At 37.8% G+C, this 15,266-nt stretch overlaps 1 protein-coding gene across 1 annotated transcript in view; it reads left to right on the top strand.

Moving 5' to 3' along the window:
* lbr (lamin B receptor) overlaps nucleotides 1–10,889 on the top strand; it is a 55,535-nt gene extending 44,646 nt beyond the window's left edge. Inside the window, exon 14 of the mRNA XM_034019264.3 lies at nucleotides 8,904–10,889. Coding sequence (XP_033875155.1) covers nucleotides 8,904–9,064 — 161 coding nt within the window. The 3' untranslated portion in view covers nucleotides 9,065–10,889. The remainder of the gene's footprint in view (nucleotides 1–8,903) is intronic.
* The last annotated feature ends 4,377 nt before the right edge of the window (nucleotides 10,890–15,266 follow it).

Below are 15,266 nucleotides of genomic sequence, written 5' to 3'. Positions count from 1 at the left end.
AGACCACTGGCTATTATTATTTATTTCTTAGCAGACACCCTTATCCAGGGCGACTTAAAATTGTTACAAGATATCACATTATTTTTAACATACAATTACCCATTTATACATTTGGGTTTTTTACTGGAGCAATCTAGGTAAAGTACCTTGCTCAAGGGTACAGCAGCAATGTCCCCCACCTGGGATTTAACCCACGACCCTCCGGTCAAGAGTCCAGAGTCCTAACCACTACTACACACTGCTGCCCATTATGAGTCGTTCTATAGAAACAGGTGAGGTCCCTGAAGACTGGAAGCTTGCAAATGTTGTCATTATTTAAAAAGGGGATAAGACAGACCCAGGTAATTATAGACCTATTAGTTTAACTTGTGTAACATTCAAAATAATGGAAGCAATATTGAGAGGTAAGCTTGAAGACTATTTATTTATTTATACAGCAACAATATTATAGGGGATAGCCAGCATGGATTTCGAAGAGGGAGGTCATGCTTTACTAACCTACTTGACTTTTTTGAGGATGTTACAGCTAATGTAGATGATGGCAACGCTCCTGATATAGTCTGTCTTGATTTTCAAGTCTTTGACAAAGTCCCACATGAAAGACTACTTGGACGCTTGCTGTTCCTTGTTTATACAAATGTCTTGGACCAAGGTACAGATTGCAAGACAGGCCAAACTTGCTGGAGTAGTGGAACTGCAGCCCAGCTAATTCAAAGAGATTTGGACCTTCTCTGTAACTGGGCAAACTTGTGGCAAATTCATTTTAATGTTAAGAAATGTAAAGTATTGCATATAGGACATAATTGCACTGAAAGGTACAGAGAAGGGCAACTAAGCTGATCCCAGGACTTAATGACATGAGCTGTGAGGACAGGTTAAAATAAAAAAAATAATAATCAGCCTAGAAAAAGAAGGGAAAGAGGGGACTTGATTTAAGTCTTTAAAATCATAAGTGGTGTAGATAGTAACCCAAGACACTACAAGTATAGCACAGAGAGAACAAGGGGGGGATAAGTGGAAGCAGAGTAAAAGTATGTTTAGAACAGAAGGTATGAAGCACTTTTTTACAGTTATAAATGCATGGAATAGCCTACCAGGTGAAGTAGTAGGATCTAAAACACTAGGAACAGTAGGGAAGAAAGGTGTCCTAACAAGGGATGAGCCTTAACCCTTTGCAGACGGGCCATTTATAATTTCAGACAAATTCATCTGACGTAATTGCATGCAACGCTGTGATAAGTGTGTTTATTTTATTTTTTTTCAAATTTGCCTAATAACCTTCGTCAGACTTCAGACAATCAACCAACCCACAGTTAGTCCGGTCTGTAGGTCAAGATCAATATGTGTATTTTATTTTGTAGCAACATATGTTTTTTTTTTTTCCCCTCTGCCGGGAGATTTGGCAACCACAATGTGTTCAAGTACAAAGAATTACCTAACGGCATACTAAATCACCCAAAATGTTTATAAACAAACAAAACATTGACTGCAGTGAAAAACTTCAAGCATGACAAACCAATCAAAATGTATTTCATTAAAGCCCCTAAACAATGGAGCTGAGTTTTTGGACGTAGTACAGCATTTCAATATCTATGGTTGCAGTGTTTACTCGATTACTGCGTAGACCATGGCATCAAAGCGCAATGCTTTATTGGAGAGCTTTCTAACCAATAACATTGAATGGGCACGAATGCAATTCAAGCCCACTAAATCAAGGAGCATCTCTATAATTAAAGGCAAAGTAGTAGATAAAACATTCTTCATTAATGGTGAGGCAATACCAACAGTGTCTGAGAAGCCAGTGAAGAGTCTTCGGAGATGGTACGACGGGGATCTAAAGGACACAGTTCGTGTGGGAGAAGTTAGACAACAAGCAGTGGAAGGGTTGAAGAGCATAGACAGCTGCGCTCTACCAGGTAAACTAAAACTCTGGTGCTTTCAGTTTGGTCTACTGCCGAGGTTGCTGTGGCCACTGACTGTGTACGAGGTTTCTTTGACAACAGTAGAGAAGCTGGAAGCTTTAATCAGTTCATACATCAGGAAATGGTTGGGAGTTCCACGCTGCCTCAGCAGAGTGGGACTTTATGGTAAAGGAATACTGCAGCTACCAGTCTCTGCTCTAACCGAGGAGTTTAAGTGCGCCAAGGTCAGACTGGAAATGACATTAGTAGAGTCACGCGATAAATGCGTAAGGGAGGCAGCACCTGTGTTGAAAACTGGAAGAAAGTGGGCGGCAAAGAAAGCTGTGGAAGATGCAAAGGCTGCCCTTCGAATTGGTGATATCATGGGGCAAGTTCAGCATGGAAGAGGGGGTCTTGGTTTCAGTTCAACTCCTCCTACATGGCACAAGGCGGCCCCAGCTCAAAGAAGGAAGCTGGTAGTCAACGAGGTGCAAAAGCAGGAGGAGAGGATGAGGTGTATAAAGGCCATTTCCCAGGCCAAACAGGGAGAATGGATGAGATGGGAGAGTGTGGAACAACGCAAGATTGGCTGGCAAGACCTATGGTCAATGGAACAGAGCAGGATCAGTTTCCTCATCAGGTCAACATATGATGTTCTCCCATCACCACAGAACCTAAACCTCTGGGTAGGAGAGGATCCCTCATGTCCTTTGTGTTCATCACCTGCAACATTAAGGCACATTTTGACAGGATGTAAGGTGGCTCTTAGCCAAGGACGGTTTACTTGGCGCCATGACCAGGTGCTGCGATGTTTGGCCTTAGCATTGGAAGACAAGCGTAACATGACCAATAAGTTGCCACCTGTTCCATCAAAACATTACACACAAAAGACAACATTCCTCCGCCCAGGAGAGCAACCACCAAGAAAAGGTGTTAAAACCAATCCTCGCCCAGGACAACTGGAAGCTGCTAGAGACTGGAATATGCTGGCAGATGTTGGTCAACGGCTTATTTTTCCACCTGAGATTGCCACCACTAACCTTCGACCAGATATTGTCTTGTGGTCTGGATCAGCACGCCTTGTTCACCTGGTAGAGTTAACAGTGCCATGGGAGGATGCTGTAGATGAGGCGTATGAGAGGAAGAAACTGCGGTATGCTCAACTAGCCACTGAAGCGGAACAGCGAGGATGGAGAGTTCGGGTTTACCCAGTGGAAGTGGGTTGTCGAGGATTTGTGGCACACTCTACAACCCGGTTTCTCAGAGACGTCGGATTCAGTGGCCAAGAGTTGCGTCGCACAGTGAAGAACTTATCTGAAGCAGCAGAGAGGAGCAGCAACTGGCTGTGGTTGAGACGGAAAGATTCTGGCTGGGGACAGGTAAGTAAGCTGGGCTGAGTTGAGTGGGGGACGGAGGGGGGTGATGCTGGGACGCCAGAATCACCGTCGAGCCCTCTTGAGGTGTCGTGGGCTAGTCGACGAAACACTGAGGATGGAAGGTGCCCACTTGAAAACCCCAGAGATGTACCCTACTTAGCTCAATCCAGACGGTTGTCATGCTGATGCGCTGGGGAGGCCGCACTTTGGTTGATCCCCGGAGCCAGCATCGCAGCCGTTGTGTGTGCTGATGCGCCAGGGAGGCAAAATAAGCTGATCCCTGGAGCCAGCATTACACTTCAGCCATTAACACCAGACAGAAGGATATCTACATCATCATATGGAAGGAAACGTAAATGGATGGAGACGCATATGGATCACATTATTTACTGTAAAGCTACGTCTTAGTTGGTGCTTATCTTGGCGAGAGCCGAGTTCAAATCAGCATGAAGTTTTAACATCTACTCTCGTGTAATGGAAATCAGTTGTTTTTGCAAGACCCACAACGCTTACTGATCCAAAAGAAATAGAAAACATGTTTATATAAGATGCTGATGAAATGCTAGAAGGAGAAGAATATCTCTTGGATTACAAACTTCTTCACACCAACAGTGAAGATTCTGAAGTAGATGAGCCTGTGAACATTCCAGTTTTGTTTTCATTACATGTTAGTTATGTGAAATAAGCCCTGGTTATAAATATACTAATGTGTATACGGATAGTACATTGTACAGTTTAGTGTAGGCTAATGTGTTACACTTACAATAATGCACCAGTTAACTTTGCTGCTGTTAGTATTGCCCAATTATTATTATTATTTTTTGTACATTTTATTGGTTCCTTTTTCATTTTGCCTTTTATGAATTTGGTCCAATATAATGGTATATTACTATAATGTAGTATTTTATTTATTTACAGTGCTCCCTTGCTATAAGGCTCTCGGTTATAACGCACCTCGGATATAAAGCTCCTGCAGCGTGTCCTGCAATTCCCTATACTAGTGATTCATGCAATATCTACAGTAAATACAGTACTGGTGTTCAAACTGTAAATAACTTTTCGGTCTAACTTCCGTTTCTGTCTCTCCATTTTGATACAGTATCTGAACTGAAGAAAAGCTGCACTGGCACTTTATAACAGACATCTTATTCAGCATTCATTTTATAACTATATACAGACGTGCTCAAATTTGTTGGTACCCTTACAGCTCATTGAAATAATGCTTCATTCCTCCTGAAAAGTGATGAAATTAAAAGCTATTTTATCATGTATACTTGCATGCCTTTGGTATGTTATAGAATAAAGCAAAGAAGCTGTGAAAAGAGATGAATTATTGCTTATTCTACAAAGATATTCTAAAATGGTCTGGACACATTTGTTGGTACCCCTTAGAAAAGATAATAAATAATTGGATTATAGTGATATTTCAAACTAATTAGTTTCTTTAATTAGTATCACACATCTCTCCAATCTTGTAATCAGTCATTCAGCCTATTTAAATGGAGAAAAGTAGTCACTGTGCTGTTTGGTATCATTGTGTGCACCACACTGAAGATGGACCAGAGAAAGCAAAGGAGAGAGTTGTCTGAGGAGATCAGAAAGAAAATAATAGACAAGCATGGTAAAGGTAAAGGCTACAAGACCATCTCCAAGCAGCTTGATGTTCCTGTGACAACAGTTGCAAATATTATTAAGAAGTTTGAGGTCCATGGAACTGTAGCCAACCTCCCTGGGCGCGGCCGCAAGAGGAAAATCGACCCCAGATTGAACAGAAGGATAGTGCGAATGGTAGAAAAAGAACCAAGGATAACTGCCAAAGAGATACAAGCTGAACTCCAAGGTGAAGGTACGTCAGTTTCTGATCGCACCATCCGTTGCTTTTTGAGCGAAAGTGGGCTCCATGGAAGAAGACCCAGGAGGACTCCACTTTTGAAAGAAAAACATAAAAAAGCCAGACTGGAATTTGCTAAAATGCCTATTGACAAGCCACAATCCTTCTGGGAGAATGTCCTTTGGACAGATGAGTCAAAACTGGAGCTTTTGGGCAAGTCACATCAGCTCTATGTTCACAGATGAAAAAATGAAGCTTTCAAAGAAAAGAACACCATACCTACAGTGAAACATGGAGGAGGCTCGGTTATGTTTTGGGGCTGCTTTGCTGCGCCTGGCACAGCGTGCCTTGAATCTGTACAGGGCACAATGAAATCTCAAGACTATCAAGGCATTCTGGAGTGAAACGTACTGCCCAGTGTCAGAAAGCTCTGTCTCAGTCGCAGGTCATGGGTCCTCCAACAGGATAATGACCCAAAACACACAGCTAAAAGCACCCAAGAATGGATAAGAACAAAACATTGGACTATTCTGAAGTGGCCTTCTATGAGTCCTGATCTGAATCCTATCGAACATCTATGGAAAGAGCTGAAACTTGCAGTCTGGAGAAGGCACCCATCAAACCTGAGACAGCTGGAGCAGTTTGCTCAGGAAGAGTGGGCCAAACTACCTGTTAACAGGTGCAGAAGTCTCATTGAGAGCTACAGAAAACGTTTGATTGCAGTGATTGCCTCTAAAGGTTGTGCAACAAAATATTAGGTTAGCGGTCCCATCATTTTTGTCCATGCCATTTTCATTTGTTTTATTATTTACAATATTATGTTGAATAAAAAATCAAAAGCAAAGTCTGATTTATATTAAATATGGAATAAACAATGGTGGATGCCAATTACATTTGTCAGTTTCAAGTTATTTCAGAGAAAATTGTGCATTCTTCGTTTTTTGTGGAGGGGTACCAACAAATTTGAGCACGTCTGTAACTATTAGGTCTATTACGTGGTTATCTTTCCTAATGTATTTACTTTTTTGCTGCGAGAGGAGCTGCGGCTTTCTACGGGAGACGGGACGCTTCAGCCTCACTCTGGCAGCCGAACCTGAGACGAGCCCATTCCGTCGCCCGACCCGTTCACCTTCTCGCACTTGGTTTGCTTGTCTGTCACTTCGAACTGAACTCACGACTGCCATTTAGCCAGGCTATTTATAGTTTAAAAACTGCTAATTAAAATGATTCACGAGTGTATAGCTTTGATTACATGGTGCTTTTATGTATGGTTAATTCACGGAAAGTTACATTTTCCTTCACTATGTGCATTAGAGAGGGAGGTATTTTTTTCTTTATTTCAGTCAGATGTGTGTTGTATCCCGTGGCGCCCCCCACCTCCTCCCCCGGTTATAACGCTCATATTTTGTAGACCCGCATTCTAGCGAGGGAGCACTGTATATTGAAAACGTGTTTTAAATATTTTATGGACAAAGTGCAGTTTTTAAGCATTGCTGTTCAGACATGATTCATTTTCTAAGATATGTATGTACATAAGTATACTGGATGATATGTTATGAATTAAAAATATTTAAAGCAATTTAAAAAAAGAAAATTGTGCATGTTTTTTCTACTTTGTTTTTGCTTTCTAGTTGGGTAAATTTAGATTTTACTTAATGTCAGTGTATTTGCAGGTTCTACAGACAGCTTTTCAGAAAGGTATAATACTCTTTGCTGATTTCACAGACCCTGATTAGCACTAGTCTTGGGCTGCCCAATGTTAATTTAGGTAAGGTAAACCAAGATTATGGCTAATCTGGGTATGTGAAACCAACCATCTATGCTTTAAATGGTTATATACACTAACTCACTTAATAAGCTTAAACCTGCCAATCGCATCTCAAAAAGGTAAAAACGCGCACATGTCAAGCAATTTTGTGTGAAATCAGGACCATACATGACCCTTTTAGGGTCTGAGCTATTTTCGCCTGTTTTTTACTGTTGTGGTGATAACTCTTAATTATAAATGTACATGTCATACATGAAATGAATGTGCACACACTAGGCTTCTATAAAAATAAAAGTGAAAGTCTGAAACCTGTTCAATACAGATAACAAAAACCAGAGAAAGAGATGCTTTTTAGAAAAAAAACATTATTCATTGTTTGTAAAAAATATTTTAGCATGGCCAGTTCAAATCTAACAGTGTACAACTTCTGAAAGGTCTGTCTTACAGCGCAGCAGTAACATTGCAAAACACTCGCGTTCACGGCTATCTCCTAACATGGTCGTCTACCAGAAGTACACACACAGGACTTCGCACAGTACCTGAGTAAAAAGAGTTGCTGTCTGAGCTCCAGTCGAGCCGACAGGCTGTGATTGGCTGACTTAGCTGTTGCGGGTACAGAATTGGTTGCTTTCATCTTGCAAAGTTGATATGGTTGTTTTGGTGGATAATAAATTAAATTTGGAACAATTGTGTCTTTGTTTAGTAGTTGCTGTCCAATAGTAGAGCGAGCGGAACAGGGTGTGATCACGTTATCCCCTATGAGGACAGTGTGTGCGAATCATGAATGCTGCAACTTTGAAATTGATGTAAGATTATCCCAGTAATCCTCAATTGTAAAATATAGTGAATACAACTTTTTGTCCACTTAAGTATGTCATATTTAAGTATGTTTTGAGTAGTTTTGTGTTTACAGAGCTCTAAAGTCACTACATATTGCGAAAGACAAATGAAACCTGTCGTATTATTTGTAATAGTAATTGCTCAAAATATTATATAAATCTCATAAAATTAATGGTTTGGATTTGTACAATTCACCTTGATTACATTCTGCACAAAAAAAAATGAAGTGGATTTTATTGTATAATAGTTTAAGACAAGTGGCCATTGAATTTCTAGACTGTAACGCCATGTCTGTGGAACCGTGAGTTTCGGTTGCAGTTTACCTATTTTCACCAAAACCACACCGACTTCATTATACTACACATACAAACTGCTTTAAAATAAACATAATACCTTTTTTTTAATCTTTCTGAATCCCTGTGTTCATGTTATTTTGACAGTCGGAACATTAAAACATTTTTTGGGCCAGTACAGTAGTCTCCAGCTAAGAGAACACCTCAGGAAGCAAACAAAGGGTTCTCTAAGATGGAGTTAGCATGTTAACTGTCAAACTAAATTAACACAGCACCCTTACACACGTTAAATGCAGCAGCAATATACAAGACTGCAGTGCATTTCACCTTTTCTTTACATGCCATTTTGTAGTGATGAGGTGCACTCGTGGAAATCGGAATACAACTCGAGTCAGTGATGACGATGGTTCTGGAAAGATTTAATAAACCGATCTGTGCCTCAAGATACTCTCGCAATGACAAGTCACCTTTAGAAAAGACTGAAATAAACCATTTTAATTTAAATTTGATGATGATTTATATTGGGTTACTAAACAGTACAGGGGTCACCAGGCAGGAAATGTAGTCGATTTTGGTGCGTAAAAAAGGCATTTTTACACATTTTTAAACCTTTTTTTTCTGTATTTTAATTTCAGATGTGTTTAAGTAAAAACTATTGATAACCTATTTTGGGTCTTGTTTGTTGAAATCTAAAAATGTTTGACCACACTACCAATAGAACTGAGCATTCAATACAGTAAGTCAAAATGAAAAAAGGTACTTGCGTGGATTGATTTGAAATTTGTTTCACAGGTGATGCGGTGATCTACTGTCTATTAATGCCTGTTAGAGCTGGAAGCTGATTGGTTGATAATACTGAATCGTTTTCTAATTTGAAATGATTTTGTTTTTCAGGTTTCAGTCACATTTTACCATACTTCTATGTTATTTACTTCACTTGCTTACTGATTCACCGTGAAGCTCGTGATGAGCACCAGTGCCTGAAGAAATATGGATCTGCATGGGACGAGTACTGCCGGCAAGTGCGTTACCGCATCTTTCCTGGTGTCTACTGAGAGATCATACATGACAGTAGCAGAACATGTTTCACAATTGCAGCTTATTGTTAAAGCGACATACCTGCTTAATTTGTATTGGCTTTTTTTACCAGGAAGTTTTAATAAGTAGAAGTTTTGTGAGAATATTTAATGGAGAAAAATGTAATATGAATGCCTTAAACGTTGTTGAAATTAATTTCTATTGTGCAAAGCCAATTTCTTTAGTACTGATTTATCATTTAGAAAAATCTAAAATCTACTTGTGGCTTTAAAATGCTTTAAGTGCAGTGCATCAATAAGACTTCTGTCCAGCTTTATTACTATAAATACTTAAATAAAAGCAGCTACAGAAAAAAAGTATTAAAAAAAAATAAAAAAAATCCAGCTTTTAAAATGCAAAAAGTCACAATACAATTAATTGGAATTATAATTGGAATAATTGGAATTATAATTTAGTACATATTTGCTGTTTTGGTTAGTTTGAAGACCTGTAAATCTACATATTGGTATATTTTATTTTTTTAGGCATTTAAATACTGGTACTTTGAATGTCTACTTTTTGTACAGTGATTTTAATATAATGCTTAACTATACCCTCATGACCAGGACATTGTGGAAGAATAACATTTTATAATTGTAGTATCTAAACTTTTTTTTCTACTTTTTTTTTTTTTAATTTAAGTTTTCAGTGTTTGTTTATAATATTTCTCTTGCAACTTAGAAATTGTGCAACAATTTGAAGGAGTATATATTGAATTTGAACTAAATGCACTGTAAAAAAAAAAAAAAAAAAAAGTTTTTTTTTTATCCAAAGTTTTAGCAATTTGGCTTCGCTACCTCATGTTTACTGTAGCTTAAGAAATTTTACTTTATTTCATATTGTTTCTGATTTAAAAGGAAGCGACCGTTCATACATCTTAATCGATAATGTGCACAATCAAATAGCTTGGGCTTTAAAATTGCCCTAGACAGATTGGTTTAAAATGTTTCTAAATTGCACATACATTCTGCATTAGATGTCCATCCAACACTTCTTAGTACTGCTGAATTAGGTCCCATGTTAGTATTGCTGAATTAGGTCCCATGGTAGTGAAAAGTATACAAGTATTAATTCAGTTAATGACAAAAAATAACACTTACACTTTTGTTTTATAATGTTTTACCAGGAAAGCTTTAACTGCAAATATAGCTAAGACTTTTAATTTTACAATTTATTTTCTTAAATTGTCAATGTAAATTGCTGTGTGGTTTCTTTCATAGTTTATGCAATGTCCATTGCATATGTTTGAAGTTTTAAACTGTTTTAGTTCCAAGTCGTAAGTACTAATATTGTGTAAGGAAATTGCTCTGTTGTGACTTCACTGTATTATGTACTATAATAATTATACAGTTAAAACCTAGCTGAAACCATTTATTATTTAAATCACTCTATAGATTAACATTTTTTGTGTTGCAGTAACTAGCTATATACAGTGTGTTTGTGACAGAGGAAATGCAAATAGCATAGCTTGTATTAATCATGAAACTCTGTGTTATTGTATTTTTAATTAGGTTTCTGGATTAGACAAGTACATATTCTAAAGTAGACGTGTTTTCTTATTTTCAAACAGAAGGTAAATGTAACTCTTTGGCGTGATGTACCACTGTAGCCAGTTTGCAATTGCATTTGAGCCTACCATTTCTGTCTACTTAAACCAGTGTAATACAATGTCACATATTTGAATTACCAGACTTCTGAGTGGACAAAGTGATTTTGCCTCAAGCTGAAAAAGCTTTTTATTGTGTGTGTGAAATTCTGCATTTTTTATATTTTTGGTTGAAATAAAAGTTTACAGTAAAATGAGTTTCTCTGTGTACAATTCTTATAATTCTTGAATATTATCAGTTGTAAATTTTCCACCCTGAGGAATTTTCATTTTGCAAATGGGACTCAAGCCTTGCAGACTTTTATTCATTCAACTGGCATAGTAGTGCCACCCCCCTTTGTGATCCAGTGACTGGGTGGTACCCTTGTTGGCAGACTGACTGCCGTAATAAAATGAGTGGATAGTCCAGCCCTTTGGGGTGTCCGGTAAAGTGGGCATTCGTCTTATTATTTTCCTCTGAAGATTCCTCTTCACTTATCTGGGCATGGGGGATAAAATAAAGACTAACTCAGACCTTATATTGAAAATTGCTTTTCCAAAAAAACCAAACAAATAAACTATAGGTGATGAAAGACAAATGCATTTCAAGTATTAATTAGCCATGGATCTGCAACATGAATGGTAAGCCCTATTTATATATATTTTTTTAATTATAAAATAGTTGCCATGTTAAACACCTCTTATCCCTCACTCCTTCTATCGGCTTTAAGAACCACAAAATGCATTCACTCTGCACAACCTTGTAGGACATAACACATCGGTTAGATATATTTAAGTTTTGAATTATTCATTAGAAAAGCGTACTACAAAACTCAAAGAAACCTTGTACTTTCTGGAGAAAATGTCATTCAAGTCAGGCAAAAAAGAAAAACTGTACACAAGCTTAAATGAAAATAATTCCAGTTAAGATACATGTCAAGACAAGCATCAAAACTGTTGGGAATCTGTCAGGCTGTAATTTCATGCATAAAATGGCATTCTTTTGTATACAGGAGTACAGTAAGTAAACCATTGATCTGTTTGCATGATCTGTAAAGCAGCTGTTAAAAAAAAAAAAAAAAATCAAATGTTTTAATAAATGAAACTCCCAATATTTTGCACGTTCCCTTTTCGATTTAATCAACAGTGCCATACATTTTCTATTAATGCCTGTATGAATGTACAGTATAATTAAGTCTTTTAGAACAAAATGGCTATTTGCTATTTTTAGAATTTTTTTTTTTTATTAAAAACCTTGCTTTTGAAAACAATCACATTTTCATAAAATCCTAATTTTTAAGTTGATTTACTGTAGCAGAAGACCAGTATGTGTTATTTTGCAGTCAAAAATACTTGTAGGGATTCACATGAACTAGGGAATGCAATTAATTCTTATTTCATATGGTGCATTGTATATGAAATCACCCTGTATGTATCCTACTAAGTGACAAAGTGAATGAATGGTCTTGCTAAACAGGTGTTCTATGTAACATGGTCTGTACAGAATGTTCTGCAGTCAGCCATATACAATTCTAAATAATTCAGAAGACCTGTTGTGGTTAGATTAAACACCTCTAGCACCCCATACCTGGTGTGGTAGAAAGTGGATCTCGGGGACAGGGTAGTGCTGATATTGAATCCTTGAATCCTCCAGTGTTTGTGAATCAGGGTCCCAGCGAGCTCCATCCAGATACAATCCAAACACCAATACACCTTCCTCTGGAGGTGAGGGGCCCTACAAACAGGATCAAAGCCATTTATGTTTTTTAAAAACCAATCTACCTATGATTCAAGTTTTGAACTTTTTTATTTATTTATATTCCTAACTTTTTTTTTATTTTTGTAAATTATTTGTAAGGTATTTTTTTCTAAACAATATCTTTTGAAGAAAGAAATGGTATTTGCTAATAAGTTTCTCCTAAACTTTCACCTGTGTTAACGTTCGAGTTACAGTACCTGAATTAAATATTGGGCTTTAAGATCTGTGTGCCCCAATTTTTGGAAATCCATCTTTTGAAGGTACAGTATAAAATAAAGTTGTACAAATCAAATAGCCAAATTTAGAGTTAAGTAAGCTTATGTGGCTATAATTTAACCCCTTCTCTGCTGAGGCCCTTGTATGCCCTGTGCTACAGGCATTTTTTGAATTTGGGACTCTCCTGGCTTACATCAAAATTACTCTATGCTCCTTTTCAGGTACCCCTAGCAAACTATATATGTATATATTTTTTGTCAGACTGAAGTTTGTATTGGTGCCAAGTTTTTGTGGTTTGGACATGGGACCAAAATGTACAGCTATTATTGTAAACAAAATGCAACTTTTTCATAAAATGTATTATACCTGCACCACATATAGTCCCAAAAATGCTAATGTTTGGTGTAAGAATGTAGAGACTTTTAAAATGCTGGATGTGCCTGTGCCTATGTGGAAATCTTTTCATTGGTTTTGGGGGGTTTACATGCTCAAGGCAGATACCAGGCCACTTTTAATTTGCCACTTTGAAAAACACAGCCTATGGCCACTACTCCACCAAAGAATAAGATAAGTATATATTTTCTGAAACTGCACAAGATAAGGATTTTATAAATCGGTAACATGACCTTGTGCATCAATGGGGTGTTACCCATAATCCTTCTGCAATTTGAGGTAATGTCACTTTTCCCTTATATTTGGACCTGTGAATCTAACAGCTGTTATTCCACTGTTTAAAAAGACAGTGTTTCTGGACTCAGAAAGACTCAGTGTTGCCCTGAGTGTCCTGAATTCAGAAATACCAAATATGTGTACCTTTCTATAGTTTGTCAGGCGTTTATAGGTTCTAAACTGAGACTAGGTCACTTTGAACTTTCCCCTTCCAGGTAATATAGCTGCATGACAAGAAGTGACTTTTAGTACCGTTTGTTACATTTGTTACTGGTCATGGTGGTTTGTTCTGGGGTTTAGTCTTTCTAGTACTCATATACTGTGTGGTACCTTTCAAAACACTCCTCCAAACAGAGGCCTGGCTGAGAGGGACAGTGCGGACAGTAGTACCGTGTATCTCTCCGCATGCCCTTATGGGAACATACACAGCACTTTTTTTGTGGCCTTGCTTTACTCCCAGATGGTGGTAGTGTCCGTATAAAATGACATTCAGTAAGTCTAGCCACTGCCTCTAATCTTACTGTTTCTGGCATTTCTTGACTGGCAAATATGAGTCTGAAAGGCTAGAAAAGTATGCATGTTTTCTGGAGCCGTACAGTACACAACATGGCTGTTGTATAACAAAATCTGGACCATGTACATGGCGAGTTTTTTTTATACCATAACATGGCATTGTACGGCTCCAGCATTTGGTCCAACTTCTTTACACCTCCCATGTGTCTACTGTAGTCCAGCACACACTCAGGCTTGTCAAATTCAGGATGGTCCGCAGAAGAGCATTAGAATTATCATTATAGTGTAAAAATTTTAAGATGAATTGGAACCTGGCCCGGCTCATGGTGGCAGGGGCAAGCGTGAACAGGGTCAGTGGACCAATGTAAATCAATTCTAGGTTTATTCACCAGTCCCATCAGAAGGGATAAACCCCAGAACTTTTTCATTTCAATTAGGTTAATGGAGACCCATTTGCGCACCGTAGAATATCGCCCCAGGTTGTCCCCATATTGTGCCATGTATTGCTGGGCATACAAATTGGTCTGAATAACCAAATACTCAAAGTCATCAGTGATGAACAACTGGAAGAAGTCAATTGGGGTCAATCCAGTTGTGTTCACCCTGGTACCTGGTGTGCCAGAAAAATGTGGAATTTGAGGCTGGATGTTGTTAGGGGGTTGTCCAATCGTAGAGTGGCTGAAATCCACCACCCCTTGGTCCAGGACCTACTGTACCCTGTTCTGGAAGGGGCTGAGGCTGAATGTCCATTGGCTCCTCTTTCTCACTACTGCTGGATTTCTCACTGGAGGAAGGGTCACTCTGTACATATTCACTACCAGAGTCATCAGGCACAAAATCACCCTCTCAGTTTGATTCTGACTCCATTAGGAGGTCAGCAGCAGCCGCTTTCTTGCCATTTTACTGAGTAAAACTTCAAAATTAACAATAAAATAATAAAAACACAAATAAATTTCAAGCCAATTTATCCCAATTTCAGTATAATTATTATTTTTTTAAATGAAGCAAATGAAAACCAATTCAAATTGTTGGGAAAGGAGAAAAAAGTGGGATCTGTTCAGTATTTATTGAAAAACCAATGCCCAAAAACCAATTTATGGAGCAAAAGAAAAATAAATTAAAATCAATAACTATATATTGTATACAATCAAAACGATTTTATGAAACAGGGATGAAAAAACACTCTTCCATAAAAATAAATTCTTGTCAAATCAAAGAGAAGCGGTGAAAAAAATATACTGTATAACCTAAAAAAATAAATCCAATAAATTTCAATCAAAATCGTTATTTCAAAAAACAAAAACAAAAAAAGAAAGGAAACTAAATCTGATGATGAATAAAGTTTAAAAAAAACAGTAGAAAAATGAAGATCACATAAAAAAATATAAAGTAATAGATAACTAGAGTGATCACAAAAATAATATTCTTAGATGCAAAC

This window comes from Acipenser ruthenus, chromosome 6, assembly GCF_902713425.1.
Source record: "Acipenser ruthenus chromosome 6, fAciRut3.2 maternal haplotype, whole genome shotgun sequence".
Lineage (NCBI taxonomy): Eukaryota > Metazoa > Chordata > Actinopteri > Acipenseriformes > Acipenseridae > Acipenser > Acipenser ruthenus.
Note: the sequence above shows the minus strand (reverse complement) of the source record. Positions and strands in the feature narration are given on the sequence as shown.